At 40.7% G+C, this 23,166-nt stretch overlaps 1 protein-coding gene across 7 annotated transcripts in view; it reads right to left on the bottom strand.

Annotated features, from left to right (window-relative positions):
• The window catches only part of RIC8B (RIC8 guanine nucleotide exchange factor B), a 102,594-nt gene extending 86,129 nt beyond the window's left edge, over positions 1–16,465 (bottom strand). For 3 of the 7 annotated variants that reach the window (XR_006653805.3, XM_024579149.4, XM_024579151.4), the window contains exons 1-2: positions 16,259–16,464; positions 7,791–7,838 (exon numbers count right to left, since the gene is read on the bottom strand). Coding sequence is in view for 5 of the 7 variants with exons in the window: in XM_024579149.4 (XP_024434917.2) it covers positions 7,791–7,838; positions 16,259–16,342 (132 nt within the window). In the remaining 2 variants the exon portion in view is untranslated. Of the gene's footprint in view, positions 1–7,790; positions 7,839–16,258 lie in introns of all 7 variants that reach the window. The other 4 variants (XR_006653804.3, XM_045186810.3, XM_045186809.3 and 1 more) reach the window with 2 other exon arrangements.
• Between the last annotated feature and the right edge of the window lie 6,701 nt (positions 16,466–23,166).

Genomic DNA, 23,166 nt, shown 5'->3' with positions numbered 1-23,166 from the left:
TGCTATCAGTCTGAAAAACTTTTAGTATTTCATGTAAGGTGGGTCTTGAACAAATTCTTTCAATTTTTCATTTATCTGGTATCTTTATTCCCCCTGCATGCTTAAAAGAGAGCTCTGCTGGATGTAGGATTCTTGGCTGAGGTTTTTTCCTTCGATTTCCTTAAATATGTTATCTCACTGCCACTGGCTGACTTCTCATCAGAAATGTCAAGATTTCAAGATCTTCTCCTTAACTTTGGCTTTCAGCATTTTTACTATGATGTAGTGATTTTGGATCTCTTTGAGTATATCCTAATTGTATATTTCTGAGCTTCCTGGAAGTATAAGTTGTTTTCCAATAAATCTGGCAAGTTTTTAGCCTTTTTCTTCATATATTTGTTCTTCTCTTTTTTCTTTCTCCTTTCCTCTGGTATTCCCATTACATATGTGTTGGTACATTAAGGTTGTCCCGCAATTCTCTGAGGCTTTCTTCATTTTCTATTATTTTTATTCTGTTCTTCACCTTGTATACACTTTATTGATCTATCTTCAAGTTTGCTTATTCTGTCTTCCACCAGTTTGAACCTAGTGTTGAGCCCCTTTAGTGAATTTCCACTTCAGTTATTGTACTTTATTGCACTTTTTAATGACAAAATTTCCATTTGGTTCTTTTTTATTTTTAATAATTTCTATCTTTGTACTGGTATTCTCCACTTTATGCGACATTTAATCAAACCTGCATTTCTTCTTTAATCATGGTTTCCCTTAGTTCTCCAAATATATTTATAATGGCTACTTTGAACTCTTTTGTCTGTTAAATCTAGTATCAGGTCATTCTCACAGGCAATTTCTACTGCCTGCATTTTTCCCCAGTATAGGTTAATCTTTTCTGTTTCTCTGCATGTCTCATTTGGGTAGGGGCAGGGGGAATTGCACATTTTAGATAATATACTATAGTAACACTGGGTAATGCCCCTACCCTCCAACACTTGATATTGTTATTTGTCTATTTGTTCAGAGACTGGCTGAAATTATTTCAGTAAAGCATAATCTCCCCTCCCTCTCTGTTAGGGGGCTTGCCCTTGAGTAGGCCCACCTTCATCCTGGAATAACAATTGCTTTAGTAGGTCCCTCCTCTTTTACTTTCTCTGACTACACCCTGCTGTTAAACTCCACTAACTGCCAAGCTGATTGATCTATTATCTTCAACAATATCCTGGGAAATAAACTGCCTTGCAAACTTAAAGTCTATCAGGGCTCCTTTGAAGGGATATTTCCTGAGGTCAGTATTTATGATTTGTTCTAACCACAGGAGGGCTCCTTTCCGCTGTCTTTTCCCCTCTCTAGCAAACCAGCCAGCCTTCTGGTTGCCTGTATCTTCAATGAATTGCTCAATCTCTTCCCAATTGCCTTTCACCACAACCTGCACCCTCAGGGATGAACTTCACACTCTCATTGTAAATGAAGCTGGTTCCTTTGGGGAGAGATTCCAAGCTCTGTTATAAGGTCTACTTACTCCTCTGGGCAAAATTTCTGAGCCCTGGTTCTGATGCTGGGGGCAGAGACAATGGCCTCCTTCTCTCAGTGTAACACCTCCTTGAGAGAGCAATTGGAGGGGATGGGTGAGCAGCAGCTTGTCTCTCCCAGGGTGGAACCTCTGTCCCACCAACACTGTCAAGGGCAATTGGGGTCCCACTGTTCTTATCGGTACCACACTTAAGGCAGTGCCTCTGTCCCATGAGTGGGGGCTAGGTGAAAGGAAGAAGACCCCACCTCTCAGTTGCACTCAGAATTTAGTCTTAGCAACAGATAGCTAAGGCGGGATTAAAAAATGCTGAGCTTATCCCCTGTGCCCACTGGGAAGAAAGCCCTCCAACTTTGAGCTGATGGAAGAGGAAGCAGCTCTGTGTTCTTGGTTGCATCAGTTTGGAGGAGAGTTTCCATCAGGCTCAGCTGAGAGGGAGGAAGGGAGGAAGCAGGTCTTAGTTCAAATACCGCAAACTTTCACTTTTCTTACTGAGTTTTAGTAGATTTTCTTGAATAAGTATCTCTTCATTGACTGTATGCTCTTAGGACAATTTCCAGAGGTTTTAAGTGATTATTTTTAGAAAAGATTTTTTTACCACCAGTTTTATTGGGGATCAGATCCGTATAACTCCTCACACTGTTAGGGCTGGAAGAGGAAGTTCTTGATGAGTTTTTTTTGTACGAGAAAATGGATCTGAAACGCTCAAGTATAAATCAGAGAAACTATTCTTATCATTCCCAGGCAGAAATCCTAAAAAGTGATCCAAAGATCACATATAGGATGCCACATGATGGACTAAGTCAGAAGAGCTATTTTGTTCTTTGTCCCTATATGTATCTTTCAATGCCTTTGCAAAACATCTGAAATAAAAATTGGAGTTTGAAAAGAAGTACTGTTTTATTTTGAACTACTGTGAGGCATTCATCCTGGCCTACAATACAATTTATCATCTCCAGTCAGGTTTTATGTCAGATCACAACTGAATGAGAACTTTAAAAAGTAAAAAGTATGGGATGCTTTTGGTAGTGTGTGTGTGTGTTAAATAAAGATATTAAAAATGTTTAAAGTTACTGGTTTCTAAATGTAAATTGTACTTGTATCATGTATGAAAGTATTCCCTAAGATAAAGACACCAAATAAAATTTGAGTCAAATGTGCAAGGCATATGAAGCTCATTAGTTTTAGTGAAAATTAGAGTTTAACAACTTCAAGTGAAAGGCTTTCAGAACCAATATCCATACCTCAAGTTATTCCCAAGAAGGGGTCCACACTATAGGATTAATGTTTCTAGGTTGGCGCAATTTCCATAGGGGAACGTAAATAGGAAATTTTACCCATTCATTTTCTATAGTCCGCAATGGTAATCCTCAGTATGTACCTCTAGCTGAGAAAGTGTCAAACCAAACACCACAGGCAAATAGCCAACTTAGGAACCAAAGCCTAACACAGTACCTAGAATATAGAAATTACTGAAAAAAGATTTGTGGACTACAGAGATCTTCACTAATATGCCAAGTATGGGGTAAAAAAAAAGGAAAAAAACCCAGAATCTTTCAAATGGTAAAATGGAACTCTGTGTTCATATAAATTTATTTCACTCCATAAACTGGCTGTGTAGATAATACTATCTCTAAATGTAATAGTATTTTTATGCTCCACTCAAAATAATGTGTAAGATAATCAAGAAGGCTCAATTTTAGAGAAAAAAATGATTTTTTAAAAAAAGTACTGGTCTTTGCTTATGCCTCCAATCACACTACTATAAACAAATATAACATGTATATTATAATATTTTCTACCATTATAATCTAATACAAAAGTTTAAATTACAGAAAAGGGAAAGAAAAATATCATACACAGTAGTAATAATATTCAGATAGTCACCATTTAGTGAGTTTTCTTGCAGTCATTTTTCTTTGTATAGTTTTTATTAGTTTAACATGGTTGTGATCATACTGCATGTGTACTTTTATATCCTGCTTTTTCAGTAAACAACATTATAAGGTGTGCTTGAGATTCTGCTGTATAGTTAAGAGGATATCAAACTCAACACCAAACAATATGTACAAATCATAGGAATTCTGGCCTCCATTCAATTTCCAAGTTCCCTTCATTTATTTAATAGGCGCTTATATTATAGGTGCTGATTTTGTGCCACATGCAGTACTGGAGGAGGAAAATACAGAGAGAAGCGAGAGTGTTCTTGTCCTCAAAGAATTCTCAACTCAACAGTTACTGTCTGCCTTCACAGAAATATGGGCTTACCTATGTGAATTTGAAGCTAATAAAATAAATGCTTGAAATTTGGCTATTTCCTCTTCATTCTTCTGAGGAAAATTACTATACACAAAAATTTATCCCAGATAACAACTGAAGTTTTCCACATTTTATCGAGTTGTATTCTCATCTTACAGGTGAAAGAGCTGCAATTCTTTTGTTCATTTTATGACAAATTTTTCAATGTTTGTTGCAATTATTAGTACTCTATCGGTCTGGGATCAGTTGTGTTTTAGAAACCAGTAAGAGCTTTCATTTCTTGGAGATGTAAACTTTCAGATTATTCATCATACTACTCCCATCCTACGTATTTGCATGATGTATTTATGTGCTGGTAATCACAATTTAGGTAGAAAATGTAAAGGAAGTGCTTCAATAAGCACAGGTGCCTATATCCAAATCTATAATGATCCACTCCACATGCACCTGGAATTATTTGCATATATACACAAACATTAACAGTTGTATCTGACTTTATTTTATCTGGAAAAATTTAAGCACTCCTAGTTGGTAATTTTCCTTGCTATCTTTCAATTTAAGCCTAGTTGCCTAAATGGTGTCTCAAGGTATGAAATAAGAGATTAAACAAGGTACTGAGTCATAATTTCAAACCTTATGAAATACACCTTAAGTGGTAATGAGCAGGAGCAGTGAAGGTGCTACACACAACAGGCAGGAAATCTGTCCTCTATCTGAGGCTCCACCACTCACTAGTTACGTGAATGTTGGCAAGTTGTCATTAATGTGATCCTTGGTTTTCTTATCAATAAAATAGGGAGAGTGACATTCTTGCCATACTTAGAGCATTAGTGCATAACTATTACAAAGCAAATCTTTGTAAAAATGCAAAACACCACATAAGTGTTAGGAATTAGGTCTAAGGATCATTAACTCATAACTATTTCCTAAAAATCTCAGTATAATTTTTATTTTTTGAAAGGCTCTGTTCCCTCACATTTACTCCTAAGTTGTCACAAAGGTTTTACATAAGCAAAGTGCTGTGTTTTTCAGAGATAGCACCTGTAATTTATCAAAGAGGGTGCTGCAGTTACCCAGCAGCTACCATATGAAGGCTCCAGAGACATGTTTAGGAAAGAAAAAGAGAACTAGGGTAGCAAAAACAAACTGGATGGTAATTTGAGTTCCTCTTATTTTCAGATTGGGTTTAGTGTGGAGATATGCCTACTATTCCATGTCTCTCTACATCGAGAACCTAAACTCTCAGGATGTATGTAGATCCTTTAGAGCACTCGAACAGTTTTGATTTCAAACTCTTTTTAGGGCCTTAGGCAAGAAAGAGTCACTAATAGTTTTAATCCTTGGAGACTGAAATGGTTTTGTTTGTCAATGTTTTTCCATTAATGAAGATTACCTAGCTAGGTCCCTACTGACATTTGTTTGTATCAGAACTCCCAGGAAGCAGAAATCTGCACACTAGAACTGAAAATAACACCAGTACAGTAATTACCATCTCCAAAGATCTAAAAGCCAGTAAAGCACAATACTTTGAAAACTTTAGGTTTTGCTACTATCCTATAAGAAATAAACATACTTCATTAATAACTATGGGAATTTTTTTCTCCCTTACCTGAAATGTATATGAAATTCTAGCACCCGATTCCCATACAGATATAGTATAGATTCTCCCAACTAAATTAAATAAATAGCAGTTGCTTTTCTAGCCTGAATACCTATTATAAGTACGTTAACAAATATGTTCTTGTAACAACATGACTCTTTTACTTTCACTTACCTCTCCCCCGTTAACATATAATGGTTTGTTTCTTTCCCTCTCTTTACCACATCATAATATTCCATTATGTAGACATACACTAGCTTCTTCAAATACTCCCTAATTGCTAGACACTTAGTTGTTTCCAATCTGTTACTACTGTGTACAATGCTTCAACGAATAACTTTTTACTTGAGTTCAACCTATCCACAAAACAGATTTCTAAAAGTGGCATTGCTTGGTCAAATGGCAAAATGCATCTGTAATTTTGGTAGATACTTCCAGTTTCTGTTCCACAGGAATTGTACCATTTTGCACTCCCATCAAATGAGTGAGTACTTGTTTCCTAAAGACCATCTATAAAAATACACACGCATGGATCCCACCCCCAAATTCTGACTCAGTAGATAAAGGGTCAGGCCTGAGCAGGTTTATCTTAAAAAAGTCCCCCAGGCAGCACATTCCTGGTTGAGCACCCCTGTTCTAAAAGGTATTCTAGTCTTGTCACACTGTCCAAATCCAAAAGAAAATTAGTTAAATATTTAACTTCCAAAAGTTATTCTCCATGTCACTCATTCAATAATACTTTTTTAAAGATCCTCATCCAAGGACATGCTTATTGATTTTAGAGAGAGGGGAGGGGAGGGAGAGAGGGAAAGAAACATCTATGTGAGAGAGAAACATCAACTGGTTGCCCCTCGTATGTGCCCGACCAGGACCAAACCCACAATCTAGGCACATGCCCTGACTGGGAATCAAACACACGACGTTTTGGTTTATAGGGCAATGCTCTAACCACCCCAGCCAGGGCCAATAATACTTTTTAAGTGTCTATTATGTTCTGGGCATTCTAGGTGTGAAGGACATAAAGATAAATAGTAGTATCTGTCATTAGGGAGTTTGCTGGGTCTAATAATGACAGATAAATAATTAAAAAATAATGTATAAGTAAAGTGTTAGAGATTTACGTAGAATTTTATAGGAATGCTGAAAAGGGACATTTCATCCTAATAATTCCAGAGGAGGCTTTCTGAAGGATGTGCTCCTGGAGCTCTGTAGGATTAACCAGGTTTAAAGGAGTAGAGGGATACATGAAGGAAATGGCATTCTGGGTAGAAAACAACGTATTCAAAGGGAGAAAATAAGAATCAGAAGGGATGTGAATGTGTATGTAACTGGAAACATTTTATATTGCTATAGCATAAAATACAAGGGAGAGAAGTAAGCTGGAAAAGTAGGCAGAGATCAGGTCACTAAGTATCTAGTATGTTACATTTAGGAGCTTGAACTTTACTTTATAGGCCAAAAATCACTCAAGGGTTTTAAAGACTGGGAGTGACACGACCAGACTGTTCTTCTAGATTTATGGACAATGGACTTGTAGGGCACATAACTAGAAAAAGAAAGAACAGTTAGGACACTGGTGCAGTAATCCAGATGAAAACTTGAATTAGGGCAGGGGTTAAGGAGAGAATGGGCTGAAGAAACCATAAGAGATAAAATGAGCAGGACGAAGACATTAGACGTTGAGGGAAGAGGTGAACAGAAGGATGATTTCAAGGTATTATCAAACCACTACCAGGAAAGCACTAGGTTTAAGTTATTTTTCCAGCAGCAGTGATAGGTTTACAATGATTCAGTCATGCTCTTTTACCTGGTCTTGGCATTTATGAGGCCAGGGACAGAAGTATGCAGCCCAGCAAAACACAGATAAAACTGGTGAGCTTCTCCTTAAGCATCATGCTCTAATCAACTAAGTAAAGCAACTATAGGCAACCCAACAGGGAGACACATATCACTTGGTCATATCTCTGAGGCACCTTCTCTTGTAACTCCTCTTATCGGTGGGTCCCTCGACTCCATTTTCCTCTATGCCCATGAAGTGGCCTAGACAATTGCTGAAAACATAAATAGCCATTGGCACAGGGAACAGTATGTGGCTAAGGGTCAGCAGCATGAACAGCTGTTTTCCCACAATTGAACACAAAACCAAGCTTTACAATATTAGTAAAACATTTTAGGCAGCCTGAAGTCCTGCCATTAAGCACACCCTTCCCACTGTTCTGACTGATCCAAGTGTAATGGTCCTGTGAGGTGGAGAAGGACTGAGTTGTGTGTATGAAACCTGGCACTTGCTTTCTTCTCAGAGTTCCTAAAAACAAACTGGAGGGAAACCAAAAACTAAATAACCATCAGATGAAAACAAGTCCACTGTTTAGAAAGTCTATGAATGAAACAAACACCACACATACACACAGTAACATTAAGGCTTACCTTTCTTTTATCTTCATCTGTTGGTTCAAATTTGAAAGTAGCCCTATGCTGAGGGGGGGAAAAGGGAAACAATGTCATTTTAAATATGCAGATTTTTAATTTTGGCTGTTTAATAATATATAATGTCTCTGTAAAAATGCTGCTTTCTTATATCATGTCTCACTCTTCTTTATTAAATTCAGAGAGATAGGCATGTAAGCAAATAATTTTAAGCAGTATGAAAAGACTACCGCAAAAATATATACCACGGAGTACAAAGTACCAAGCCTCTAACTCTGTCCAGGGAAATCTGGAATGCTTTGCAAGCAGTATGGAGAATTTGAACAGGACCTTGAGGTATGAATAGAAGTTTCCAGGAGGCAAATGGAAAGCACTGTAGGAATAGAAACAAAGGCTCAGAGGTATGAAACAGTGTGATATATTTGTGAAATAAGCAGCTCTGTCAGAGTAAAACAAAGGACATGTTAGGGGGTGGGGGAGTGAAGAAAGATGAGCATGAAAATGTTGAATGGACAGAGATTTGGAAAGGCCTTCCAATGTTGCTGAGGGGTTGCACTTTCTTTTTCATATGCAATAAGAAATCACCAGAAAATTATAGATAGGGAAGAGAATACTCAGAAAAATATTCTGTAAAAATGAGGGTTTAAATCATGGCTCTATCACTTAGTAGGTAGTTGAGCAATTAACAAACTCTCCATAACTGGATTTCTCATGTGAAAAGAGGGGGTACCTGGTTCACAGAGCTGTTGTAAAAGGTTAAAACAGCTATGGCATATAACACACCATCTCAGTGCCTAACACATAATAAACGGTAAATATTAGGGTTATAATGATGGTGATGCCAATAATATTGAGGGGAAAAAACTGGAAAAGAGAGTGTCATGACTCCTAAAATGATTGGCAACAACACTGTATTTTCCACTCTGTAGCTACAATAGATGATGGAGTAAGCTGACTTGTCTACTGTCACAGAAAGTGATGGTACCCCAAAACTAGAGCACAAAACTCCTCATTCTCCTCTCCAGGTTTATTCAGAAGAATCAAGTGCTTTTATGAATCCTAAGCTTTCCTTTAAAAAAAAATCTCCACTGAACATCTCTCTGCCTTTCCTTTGTATTTCCCACATTGGCCACACTAACAAACATTTACTGGCAACCCACCAAGAGTTAAGCACACTAAGTATTAAGGATATTACCATTACAGGTGGTTGTGCTTTGACAGCTTTGTAGAAGAAGCAATTTTTGAAATTAAATGAGATGGAGAAGAAATGTTGACAGTGCAACAGTTCCGAATGTAAGAAATGGTCAGAGGGAAGACTTAGAGAAAGGAGAGAGGGGCCATTTGAGGAAACCTAAGAGCAAATGCTATACGTATGGATACAAAACAATTAAAATAATTATGTCAGGTGGTAAGGGGCTGAGTTTTAAAATTTATACCTGAACTGAAAGAGAGGTAACAGGTGCACAGGAAGACTCTGAGGAAAGTGTAAATATTTGAGCAGTCTGGAATATTTTGGTCAGTAGCTTGCGGGCCAGATAAAAGGAGAGCAAGACTAAAGACATAAAGCTCTCTGAGAACTGAGCATCCATAATCCAAACATGGTATTGGTGGCAGCAGTATAAACTGACACAAACTTTGAAAGGGAAAGTGATGTGGCAACACATATTAGAAACCATAAAAATATCCATACCCTTTCACCCAGAACTTCTACTCTTAGGAATTTACACTAATGAAATCATCCAGAAAGAGAGAAAAATTATATATATAAGCATATTCACTGCAGTGCCATCTAATACTATAAAAGAAAAAAAAGAGGATCTTGACTATCCAACAACACGAGACTGATGGAATAAACTGCTGTGCATCCACCTGACAGACTATTATATTGCAATTAAAAAGGTGGCTAAAAAGCTCTATAACAACATGGAAAGTTATTTACAGTGGCTTCAAGTGGAAGAGAGTAAATCATCAAATTATACAGTTATGTCTGTCTATGATTAAAGTACCTATATAAATATACGGATGCATTTGAACAAAAGCCTGAGTGTTAAAATGCAACTATTGTATAAAAGCAAATGTATAGGGGTGGTGAAATTTCTGGTGATTTTTTGGACAAAACTCACTGTTGGTATGTTATTTTTATAATTAAAAGGGAAATTTCAAAATAAAAGATGAGTGAATTAATGAACAAGGAAAGAAAGAAAAGGAAGAAAGAAGAACAAGTTGTAAATCTGAAGGCTATAACTTAGGAATTTATAGACCTGAGGTTAAGTAAAAACCAACATTAGATAAAAGATAAAGCAGCACCAGACATCAGGCTAAGTTTGTAAACTGAAGCTTAGTTAAGGTCCAATACAAATGAAAATAAACAATTGTACTTAGAAACCAAGAAAGCTTATTCTTTGCCATTATATGTGAATTCCACTAATTATCTGAAGTGAATGTACCTATTTGCCAATATAATGATTCTCCTTAACATTTTTCGGGATTTACAGTAAGGGAGTAGAAAAAAAATCTTTGGGAAGACCCTCATTAAGTTATATATTTTAAACAGTTTCTATGCAGAATTAAACTTTTAAGGTGATAATTTAGAACAGTACAAAGGATGAAATCTTTCCGTTGCTTTTTAAATGCAAAGCTGATCCTGTCATAAAACCACAACATGGAAGGAAGGAAGGGAAAAGAAAAGAAAGAAAGAAAAGCTTTCAAAAGCCCTATCTAAATAGCATGAAGGCTTAATTTAATTAGAAAGTATACTGGTATGTGAGACAATAAGATTGAATTTTGAATATGCCAATCTATTCAGAAACTCAAGCCCTCTAAGACTGCTTGGATCCAAAGATATTTAAGGCTGACTTCTTTTATCCAACTTAGATCATCCCCAACCTATTCAGTACCTCTAACCTTTACTCTCCCCCCTTTCTATAGCTGAAAGGAAGGAAAAGGAGGAACTAATGCCTTTCTAGAACTGCTAGCCAACAGTCAACCACCTCACCTTCCTTATATGCTTAATTTCCAGACAAACAGGAGCAACAAGTCAAATATAAACTAAAGGGTAAAACCATTGTTCAATTAAGAGATCTAGTAAGGTAGGAACAGCTCAGTTTGACACACCAGACTCATTTTGAAGACACTCCACTGTAAGCTTCAAAGAGCTCAGGCTCAGAGGTCACAGAGCACTGGGTTAGAGTCCAGTCCCGCTGCTTACTGAAAGTGTGGCCGTGGTCAAGTTACCCAAATTTTCTACCCACCAGAATTTCCTTCTTTATGTATAGCTCCTTGCACATAACAGGTGTTTGATAAGTGACCACTATTGTTATTATTGCATGGCCTACGATGTGGGCAAAACTGAACTCTTTATGGAAGGGAACTAGGAGTTATTTCATAGATTTCCAAAGATACACTCAAATGGTACCAATACAAGGGCATTAACCTAACTGGGGTGGGGGTGGGGGTGTGTCTTGCTATGTTTCATGAACAGAGATTACTTCTACAAGTAAATGCCAGTAACTGAGATTATACAACCCAACCTGGAAATAAGAAGGTATAACAAAGAACAGTCCATTAAACAAGCTCTTCTGCAAAGTTCTGTGGAATAAAGTCAGAGTCAGAACTCAATCTCAAAGTGGAAAGCAAAAAGTCCCCTTACATAGTACAGAATATTTACATGCCCTATTCAAACGTGGAGACTGCATTTCTAGAACTGTCCTAATATTAGGTCCCTATCAATCAGGTGCTTCTATCACATAAATTAAGACCTTACTGCTATTAGCGTGGTTTTCCTCTCTTATGAGGACTACTCTTAGAGACCTACTTACCTGTATCTTAAAAAACTTTTATCTTTCATTTGTCCATAAACTTGCCATACTTCTAACATAGAATCCTGTTGGAGCTTGTTATAACTATATGTCCAGGTGGCCTCTACAGCCACCAGGCCACCTCTCTGGCTGTCATCAGAGTTGATGACCTAGGCCTCAGTTTCTTTACCTATTAACTGAAGGGGTTGGACCCAATTATCTTTGCGTTTCCTTCTAGTCTAAACATCCTATGATACTACTGTGTGTCTTGGGGTCCTGGATCACCATTAACTGTTGATAATCATAATGATGGCAACCAATCTCTCTACTAGGTCTTCATCAGAATAGACCCTAAAAGAGAAAAAGGAGATTGGACAGCCTAGACTAGCACGATATGCACTTCCCATAATAGCTATTTCTGTAACAGGAATGGAGGTAGTTAGGGTCCAACAGTGGCCAAAGGAAGTAGTATACTGGCTCTGAAAAACCTTTCTCTCCTGTGTTCAAAAACACAGAATAAACAGGGTAAAGGGAACATGGCCTTGCAAAGAGCCCTGGATATGAAATCTTAGGACTGGGTCTGTCACTAGCCATGTGCCCTTGAGCCCAGAGAGAGTCATTTTGTCTTTCTAAACTTCAACTTCCTACTCCCCCCAAAGGGAATACTTACATCTCCCTCATAAGTTATTTTTTTTGTTGTTACTCCTCACCCAAGGATACGCTTTTATCAATTTTAAAGAGATAGGAAGGCTGGCGGGGGGTGGGGGGGGAGGTGGGGGGTAGGGGGGGAGGCTGTGGGTGGGGGGAGGCAGAGAGAGAGAAATAGAAGGAAACATTAATATGAGAAACATTGATTGGTTGCCTCCTGTATGCTCCCCAATGGTAATCGAACCCACAACCTAAGTTATGTGCCCTGACTGGGAATCAAACCCACAACCTTTTGGTGTATGGGATGACACTCCAACCAACTCAGCCACTAAGCTAGGGCTCCATCATAAGCTTTAATATAAGAGGATTACAGTAGAATCTCGGTACTCATTGTTAATTCATTCCGAACTCATGATGAGTGCGGAAACCGATGAGGACCAAACGATAAAGCATTTTCTCTTGCTGGACACTGTTGTAACTAACACAAGGGCTAGCAAGTGCCGTAAGTTCTGAGCAAGCGTCAAGTGCTAAAACATTTTTTCCTTATCATAAGGCAATGAGTACAGGGTTTGACGAGTTCTGAAGCTAATGAATACCGAGGTATGACTGTATATGTAATGACATGTGAAAGTGCTTAGAATAATACATAGGGCATAGAGCCACTCAATACATGTTAACAGGTGAAGTGAGAAGAGTAGAAAAAGAACCACCACTCTTCCTATATTTTAAAAATACTTTCCTATGCTGAGTCAACCTGCATTATGACCTTGAGAAACACACAAGTTTTGTTTTTTTCTGGGATAAATAGATCTTCCCTCTCCCCATGATAACCAGGGTCAATGAATGAAGCAAGAAAGCTTGGAAATTAAACTCTCTGTAACACAGCAGGAACTAGACATTGTTACCTGTTGCCAGACAGGAAACTATTGCTCTGAACATGGCACAGGTATTTTGCTACCCATCGGAAAGTGTAAATGTCAAGGAAAAAGAGAAAGAATGAAGTCTATCTCCCAATTTCTTTTATGTCAACTCTGTCGACTCAGTGGCACATATTGAATTCCTGCCTTTTTTTGTTCAAAAACTAAGATATGGGTTCTTCCTGAGAACTGGGCACTATTCTGAGTGCTTTACACATATAACTCATTTAATCCTGACAGCAAACCTATGATGTAGGTACTATTATTATCCCTGGTTTGGCAGATGAATAAACTGATGCACAGGAAAGTTAAGTAACTTGCCCTAGGCCACATGGATGGTAAATTAAGAACCAAGAGTTCAGGCAGTCTGGCTCAAGAGCCTGTGCTTGGACCACATCTTCAGTACCTTGATCATTAGAAATGTAACTCACTGACCGAAGTGCTTCCAGGTGCACTGTGCTCAGTGTTTGCCATTATACTTCATTTAATTTAAGCCTCAGAATAACTTACATGATATTATTCCTATTTTACAGATAAGGAAATTGACATTCAGTTTTAAAATAACTTATCCATAGTCATGAAGCTAATAATGGCAGATCTGAAACAAGGTTTATCTGACTCTAAATTTCACTTGCCTTCCACTATCCTTGACTGCCTCCTTTTGAGGACTGGCTTTACTAGAGACATAAGGTAGCATAAAGATCATCTTCCCCCAAACTATGAACCAATCATTCTCTCTCTACATCATTCATTTCCCTTCTTGGTTAGACTCTTCATGGACCCATAACAACCTCTTATTCTAAACATTTCTGAAATCAATTTTTCCAGATATGGAAAATGAAGCACACAGTATCCAGCTACTTTTCCAGGGTTTCCAACTTCATATCCTATAGGGCTGGACAATTTAATTCCACCTCCCCATTCGTACTGCTGTACCACAGTGATCAAATTTCCCTTCCTATCCATCTGCCTCCAATCTCGCCTTGAGGGGCAAGGCCCCACTGCGGACACGAAACTCAGCTATTTTCTCTGTACTCTGGCCCTACTATACTCAGCATTAAACACGAGAACTCTTTTTGAAGGAGCTGACTCAGTTCAGATCAAGTCACAGCATTTTCAGGGTTGGTCCAAAAAGTTCAATCCTCCCAAACACGTCAGATACATCGCCTTAAAGAATATACATTGGGCACTGCAACTTTAAAGACATTCCCAATGTGAAAAGGGAGCTGGAGATGTCCAGAACTTAAGCGGACAGCATTTGGCCAGGAGTGGTAACCAACCTGGAGGAAGATCAAGATGAGGAAGAGATAAATTGGAGGAAGCAAATCTGGAGTTTTAATTAGTTTAGCCATGAAGGAGAGGAAAAACATTAAAGGAGGTGATAAGATTCAGTTAGAGGGTTTTCCTTCTCTCTTCCCTATGGAAAAAAAATTGCTCTTTACCGCTACATAGCTGTCACATAGTAAGTGCTAAATAAATACTAATTGATTCAACACAACAGCAAGGTTTCTGTTGTATTCCTTTGTTTTGAAAATCAGTTTGCAGCTACCTCAAGTCTTTTTTGGAAAGCAGTTATAAATCAAGTAAAATTAATATACTCTCCACAATACGTACACCTATGCATTAAATGAGTTTCACCTAAATTAGGTAGAGAGGCAACAGTAAAGCATATCAAAAAGTGAATAAGCCAAGATATAAACAGAACTGAATCCACGCATCCTCCCAAAGCAAGCAGTACAGTCCTGTAGGAACAGCAGTCACACAAACCAGATTCAAATCTCAGCCTCAGCTCTCAACGGCTGTGCAGACTTGGGGCAACACGACCCTAAGTTTTATTGGTGAAATGGGGAACACCACCACTGTCCGCACAGGGTTGTTGGGAAGACTGCAAGGGAATGAAGATGTCTTATTTTTGGACCTTCTCCACCCAGGGCAGAAACGGCATACTGGCAGGGCACTAACACAAAGTGCATGGGCGTGCAGTGGTGGGCACAGAGCAAACTCGGAAGAGCAAATTGTGAATGGAAGCCAACGAGAGGAAGAGAGAGGTTGTATCTAGGGTGTGACCTGGTGTTGGATGTGTTTTCACAGAGGGAGTAGTCAGTCAGTCCTATAAAGCAGCCTTCTAAATGGAAGAATAAAGGTGTGGTATGCTCTCTTTTGAAGTGAGAATGTAAAATTCCTAGAAGGACAAGTAACGGAGAGCTAACGGTTTTCGGAGAGTTTCGGAGAAGTGGTTGGGATTTATAACAAAATACGTTTTTACTGCAGAGTTGTACAGTGGAAAGAACAATGAATGGTTTGAAGACCTAGGCTGGAATCCCAGCGCACAAGGATGACCTTGGGCAAGTTACTTAACCAATCAAGAATCTCAATTGCAAAACGCAGATAAAACCTCACAGGACTGCTGTCAAGATTAAATGAGATAACGGATGCGAAAGCTGTTAATGTGATACAAATAATAGGTTCTATTAGGAGTTAGAGTCTCCGTCCCACTTACAACATAGTCTGTCCATGACCTTGGCATGATTTCAGTTCTTTGAGCCTCGGTTTTCGCATCTATAAAATGGGGAGGATAATACCATCTACTACATAAACATTCTGAGAATCAAGTGAGACCGTACACGAGACATCACGCCTTGAAAACGGCGCAGTGCTCTAGCTACATAAAGAACTACTACCATCGTGGCCGATACGTCTTAGGCATGTCAAGGGCCGTGTTTATGCCCAGAAACCCGTATTTTTCTGCTATACAGGTGAGGAAGCCTCGCGTGCATGTACGCAGCCAAGAGTGGGGCACAGGGCACAGACGCACATCTACGGATTCCGGGGGTGTGACTTGCGCGCTCGGGAGGAGGAGGACCGCAGGACAGGCTGCTGGGCCGGAATCAGAGGAGTGGGCGCCAGAGTGGGGGCAGGGGGATGCAGGATGTACGGATGGCAAAGGCTGGGGTCACAAACACGCATGCCCAAGTCGGAAACGTTTTTCTGGGGGGGAGAGCAATGCGCATCCCCGGAATGAGGGGGGTGGGGAGGGATGCGCGGTGCAAGCCCAGAGGGCGGCCCGGGGGCGCTAAACCGCAAGCTCGGGGCCAAGGCTCTTTACCTTATCGCTGTAATCCCTCAGAACCCGCTCGATAGCCCCCGCCTCGCCGGCCCGGACGATGTAGAGGGCGCGCTCTTCATCCATGGCCGCAGGTGCGGGGGAGCCGCGGCCGCTCTGCGCGCCCCAGCCGCTGCCTCCAGGTAAACGCCTCGCGCCCCCGCTCGCTCGCTCCTTCCCAGCTTCCTTCCTTCCCTCCTTCCCTCCCTCCCTCCTGCCTCCAACCCGCCAGCCTCCGCCCGGCCAGGCCCGACGTCACCGCCCCTCAACTTTCACCCCGCGACGTCACCATTCCCCCAGCAACCAGAGTCTCGAGGCCGCCCCCGACAAGGCCCAGGTCTCGGTAAGGCCTGCCGAGCGGCCTGAGGCGCGGTCAGGCCCGGGGGCCTGCTTGCTTCTCTGCCTCTCCCTTCCTCGAAGAAGAGTGCAGCCTTTTAAGTGGGCTTTCACAGACAGAACTGCTGTCTCCTGACCCTCCTCTATGAATCATGCTCCTCAGCTGACAAAAACGACCGGGCTCTTCCCCTCCCCTCCAGGAGACGGCAGCCAAATAGACTACAATTCCCTGCGCGCAATGGGGTCATTCCACTAGTCTACCTAATGTACTGGGATGCCGAATGGCATGCCGGGATTAGTAGTCATCCAGGGGGAAAGACCTCTCTCTAAAGGCATGCTGGGAACTGTGGTCCTGCGACGGCCGGAAACGGGAGTCCGGCGGCCGCCGAGGCCAGCGGCCAAGAAACCGTTAGGGGGTGGGTCTAAGCGTAGGCTCTGCCTCCTTTTTGTTCGCTACGGAGCTGATAGTCCCGAAGGAGCTTTGGCTGCACTGGTTGACAGTCGCGGGAACTGGAACCCTTTGGTGGGAACTGTGAAGCCCCGGTTTAATTCCCACTTTTCTCGTTTAGCAGTTTCAGTCTCTTTCAAATTCTTTCCTTCCTCCCTTGTTTATGGTCATGTAATATATTCAGATACAGTAATGCGGGAAATTACAGGTAGTTATCTAGATAAAAGGGATGTGGCGATTTTTTAATAGTTTTTAAATCATTTTTTATTTGAATTAAAATTGACAGACGATATAGTTTCAGTTATCCAGGCCAGAGATTAGACTTAGAACTTTCTAGGTAATTACCATCCTGCTATATCTCATACCTATCTGACACCATACATAATTACTAGAATACTATTGACCATATTCCCTACGTGTACTGTAGATCCCTATGACTAACTGTCAATTTGTATTTCTTAATCCCATCACCTTTTTATCCATCCCTCCCAACACCCCCTCCCATCTGTCCACTGTCAAACATTCTCTGTATGAGTCTGTCTGTTCTGCTTGTTCATTTATTTTGTTTTTTCGATTCAATCGTTGATAGGTATGTATTATCTTTTATTGGTCATCTTTTTTATCTTTTTTTCTAATTGTTAAAGAACATCTTTTAGCATTTCATATAACAGTGGTTTGCTGGCGATGAGCTCCTTTAGCTTTTTCTTATCTGGGAAGCTCTTTATCTGTTCTTTGATTCTAAATGATAACTGTGCTGGGTAGAGTCATCTTGGTTGTAGGTCCCTGCTCTTCATCACTTGGAACATTTGTAGCCAAACCTTCTGGCCTGAAATGTTTCTAGTGAGAAATCAGTCCTGTGGGAGCTCCCTTGTAAGTAACTGCTTTTCTCTTGCTGCTTTTAAGATTTTATTGTCTTTATCCTTTTACGTTTTAATTATGATGTGTCTTGGTGTTGGCCTTTTTGGTTTCATTGTGTTTGGGACTCTGCATTTCCTGGACTTACATATCTCTTTCCTTCCCAGGTCAGGGAAGTTTTCCCTCAGTTTTTCTAAATAGGTTTTCAATTTCTTGCTCTCTCTCTCCTCCTTCGGGCACCCCCGTGATGTGAACGTTGAAGTTGCCCAAAGGCTCCTTACACTATCCTCATTTTTTAAAATTCTTTCTCCTTTTTGCTGTTCTGATTGGGTGTTTTTTGCTTCCTTACATTCCAAATCACTAATTTGATTCTCGGCTTCATCGACTTTACTGTTGATTCCCTGTAAATTATTCTTCATTTCAGTTAGTGTAGCCTTCATTTCTGACTGGCTCTTTTTTATGGTTTCCAGGTCCTATTTTATGCTGTTGAAAGTCTCACTAAGTTCACTGAGTGTCCTTATAACCAGTGTTTTCAACTTTGCATCTAGTGGATCGCTTGTTTCCAGCTTGTTTAGTTCTTTTTCAGAAGTTCTGTTCTTTTATTTGGGACATGTTTCTTTGTCTCCTCATTTTGGCAGCCTCCCTGTGTCTGTTTCTATGTATTAGGTAGAGCTTCTAGGTCACCTGGGCTTGGTAGAATGGCCTAATGTAGTAGGTGTCCTGTAGGGTCCAGTGGCACAGCCTCCCTATTCATCTAAGCTGGACACTCCAGGTGTGCCCCTCCCCCACCTACCCCCTCCCTGTGCGGACTGTCTACACCCTCCTGTTGTAGTTGAGCCTTGATTGCTGTTGGCATGTCAAAGGAAGGGATTTATCCCCAGGCTAGTCAGCTTCAACGACTGGCTTCAACCACCCCACCCAGCAGGACTTATTTCAGCAGGGCTCTGGTGCCTGCTGAGTTCACCCCTTGAGTGTGTTGCTTATAGAGGTGGTTGGATGGCACTTTAATGTGGTCTGAAGCTGTCCATCAGGTGTGATGACTCTGGGACCTCCTAGGAGGTACGTGCCAAGGTCATCCACTGCCTGCGTTCTGCCTGAGGCTACCTGGCATAGGCTACAAAGCAGTCTGCAGATGACTGCTACTTGTACTGGGCTTGGAGGTGCCCAGGAGAGGCCAAGCTGTGAACCAATGATGGCTGCCACTAGTGCCAGGCCTGTGGCCACTTAGCAAAGGGTACGGGGCACACTGAGGCCGGATGCTGCTTTCTTGAGAGATTTTTGGAAAGTTGGAGGCAAGAGCCAAGATAGGCCATTCATATGGAAAAGCCACTGGAAACGGGTTGGGTGGGACCAAGAGCTGGATGGAGCAGGGTCTCAGGGAATCATCAGGGAGGGATGAACGGTGTGAGCCAGGTAGATGATATGGTGCCCACCGGAATGGCTCTGTGGAGAAAGGACTCAGCAAGGGAACAACAGCCTCTGCTACCACTTCTCTCTGGGAAAAAGCCGCCCCTCCAGCCCTTGCCCCAATGCCAGACAATTCAATTCCTTCTCATAAGTCCCTGGTGCCCTTGAAGCTGCTGCCCCAGCCTTGGAGCTCAGAGGGAGTGCGTCCAAGCAAGTCCCTGCATGGGCCTTCTAAGAGGAATGCATGGGATTTCAGAAGCCCTGTGTCTCACTTAGCCAAAATCCCTGCTGGATTTTTATAGCCACACGTTATAGTGACTTCTGTTCCTGGACTGGTGTGGGGCTGGGACCCCCTTGCTCCTCCAGGGGGACCTGCACAGCCAAGATATCTCTCCCGATTTTTATCTGCCACATGTGGGTTTGGGACCTGCCTGTTCTGCATCTCTACCCCTCCTACCAGTCTTAGGGGGCCTTCTATGTCTATATATCCTTAGTTGGACTTCCATTCAGCTAGATTTCAGGCAGTTCTGAATGATGGTTGTTCTGTAGTTTAGTTGTAATTTTGATGTTGTGGGAGGATGCAAGTACAACATGCACCTACCCCACCATCTAGACTGGAAGCTGGCGATTTGCTTTAATGGCTGTCATGTATCGGTTGCCACCTGAGCTTCAGACTCAGTGTTAGGTGGGTTCCAGATAGCCTTTCATTCTCACAGCACTAAGATTTTTGTGGAACCAAGGGAACCTGGAGAGGTTAAGCAGTTCGTTCTAAGTCACATAGCCAGTGAATGGAGAATTTGATGTTTGAATCTGGGTCTTTCCCCAAAGGCGGCTGCTCTGCAACCACCAGTAACGTAGTGATGCTGATGTACTGGTAGTAGTAGTGCTGATGGTGATGGTGCTGGTGATAGAGGCTCACACTTGCTAAGTGTTTACTGCGTGCAGGCACTCTGTTACTTTAGCTGTATCGCCACAGTCAATTTCTCACAAATTTAGTCAGCAAATGTTTGATAACCTATGCTGTGCCAGGCACCACTCCATTCAATCCAGTACTGTATGGTGTAGAGACCCAGTGGGCCCAAAAAGAAGTCCCTGCCCTCAGAGAGCTTCAATTCTAGTGCTGGACCCCATGAGGGAGGTACTATTCTCATTTTATGGTGAGGAAACTGAGTCTCAAAGAGGCTAATAGATGAATTTACCAAGATCGCAGAATTTGGAAACTGAATTTAAACTCAGAGTCTATGTTCTTTTTACTCTCCCAAGCTATTTGTTAGAGTGTGGGGGAGTTTTCCAAGTAATTTCCACTTTGCCATTCCAAGCAACCTTTACCTGAAATCATCTTTAATACCTCCCCTGCCCACCTCTACCTCTTGAGCTGTGCTTAAGAGGAACAAACATTTATTCATCTGGTAATTATTGAGTTTCTTCTATGTGTCAGATATTGTGCTAGACTTTGGGAGTTTGGAGGTAAAACCAAATATGGAATCAGAGCTGATGGAGCTTTAGATCTTCCCATGGATTATACTTTTCATGCAGCAAACATTTACTGAGCATATTTGTTGAGCCAGGCATTGGGGTAGGTGCTGTGTCCATAATAAACTAAGTCAGAAAGGTTTTAATCTATCTCTAGAGAAAGCACACTTTTTAGAAAGATCATGGTATGTATAGTAAGCTACATTCCTTAGGTAATGGGACGTTCCTTAGGTAACATTTTGCAATTGTTTCAAACAGCTTACAAAACATTTTAATATGCACTATCTCAGTGGATCCTTGCGGAAGATATTGTTCCCATATGGGGAGAAAACAGGCTCAGATGGGTTAAATAACCAAACTGAAACTCCACTGAGAGCTGTAACATAACAGTATTTGGGTGCCTACTCTGTGTCCAGTACTGTATTTTGTGCTTTTTGGGTGACCATATATTTATTTTTGGAGCAAGGGCTCCTGGACAGGATACTAACAAGCTTAAAGTATCTGAGTAGAGCTGTTTCTTTCAAAGAGAGTCTTTACACATGTGTCTGAAATGTCTATTTAACAGAAATAGGCTTATGTTTTTAGGCTCCAACCCTGTACTTCTAAAAAGAGATTTAAAAAATAAGAAACCACATGAATTAATGGCTTGGGAAATTGCACTTTAGTAATTTTAATTAAGCACTAATATTCTGATTTTATAAATCAAAAGGAGCTTTGACTCTAATTCAAGTCATCCTTTGACCACTGAAGAGACTTTGGTCCCAGAAAAATTAAGTGACTTGTCCAAAGTCAATAGTTAAAAGCAGACTCTGGGACCAGAGCCTACAGTAGCTGAATCCTGGGTCACTACGTCACTTTACCTCCCTGAATATTTAGTTATGTGATATGTTAGTGACTGGAGCCCCTAGTCCAGCACTAACTCCAGTTCTTATTGATTCTTGGGTGGCATGGTACTAAGGAACTACCCAGTAATCAAAGCAACAAATACTTAGTCACAAGTCATTGTTCTGAAAGATAGTAATATAATAATTCTATACGTATATATCAATAGTGTTTTACTGGTCTCAAAATATCTCCACATAGATCATCTGATTTAATCCTTATAATAGCTGAAAAAATGCAAGGTCAAAAGGACAGGCACTATCTTTTTTTTTTTCATAGAGAAAAGGGAAGTCCAGGGTGTTGATTAGCTTGTTCATAATAAGTTGGCTAATAAGTGGTATAGTTCAGGGCTAGAAGTGCTCTGGGTTCTGATAGCATAAAGTGTTGTGGAGTTATAGGTCAGGGCCAATGAAAAAAGCCTCCAAACAGATACTAGTCATTTATTCTGGACTTTGCTATATCCTGCTGCGGCACTGCCTCTGCCATGACAATGCGTTAGTTGGAATGTGCCGAGTTGAAGGTCTCTAAGGAGTACGTGGTGCCAACAGCTTTGAAAATCCAAGTCTTCCACCCTGGCTGAGTGGCTCAGCTGGTCGGAGCATCATCCTGTACACCAAAAAGGTTGCGGGTTCCCTCCTCGGTCAGGGCGCACACCTGGGTTGTGGGTTTGATCCCACTGGGTGCGTACAGTAAGCAACTGACCGATGTTTTTCTCTCACATCGATGTTTCTCTCTCTCTCCCTCAAATCAATAAATGTGCAATAATTTTTACACCTTTTTTATAGAAGAAAGGAGAAATTTAAAAACTAGTCCAGTCTCTACAGCTCCAGAATTGGAATTCAGAGAATTCCACTAATTCAAGATACGATCTGTCACCCAACAAGCACCACACCACTGTGTGAGACTACTCTCTCTCAAGTCTTCCCTAAACCATGGTGTCCTCAGCTATAAAATAAAGGAATTGAGTCAGAGAGTTCGGTTCTCTCTCAGTTCTAAAATTTTGTGATTCCAAGAACACCAAAACCATATTTGAACATTCTTATTCTTTAGAAAAATCTATTGAGAGTGAGATTGTACAAATCAATGTGTAAATTAAATATCAGTATGCTATGTGAAAATTATTTCTTGGGCATACCTGCAAAGATCCTGATTCAGTTGGTCTGTGGTAAGGCCTGAGTATTGGTAGTTTTAAAAACTTCTTAGTTTATCTGAGTGAGCCAGCCAGGGTTCAGAACCAGTGGACTAACATTTTGATAGAGTATCAATTACTGAACTAGTGTTTTGATGGACTACCAAAGTCAAGGACATGTGACTCATTAGGCTTTGAGAAATGAGAATGACCCAGCAAGATGTAATTTATTTTAATTTCATTTTCTACCAAGAATGAAGTCTCCTTTTTATAACAAAGTTAATTATCATGGTTTGATCGTTTAGCAAATACAGGGTGGGCAAAAGTTGGTTTACAGCTGTGAGTACAGAAAACACTTTGTTCTTGTGTTATAATTTATTA

Source organism: Desmodus rotundus, chromosome 3 (genome assembly GCF_022682495.2).
Source record: "Desmodus rotundus isolate HL8 chromosome 3, HLdesRot8A.1, whole genome shotgun sequence".
Lineage (NCBI taxonomy): Eukaryota > Metazoa > Chordata > Mammalia > Chiroptera > Phyllostomidae > Desmodus > Desmodus rotundus.
The sequence above is the reverse complement of the archived record's forward strand: the minus strand, read 5'-3'. Positions and strand labels throughout refer to the sequence as shown.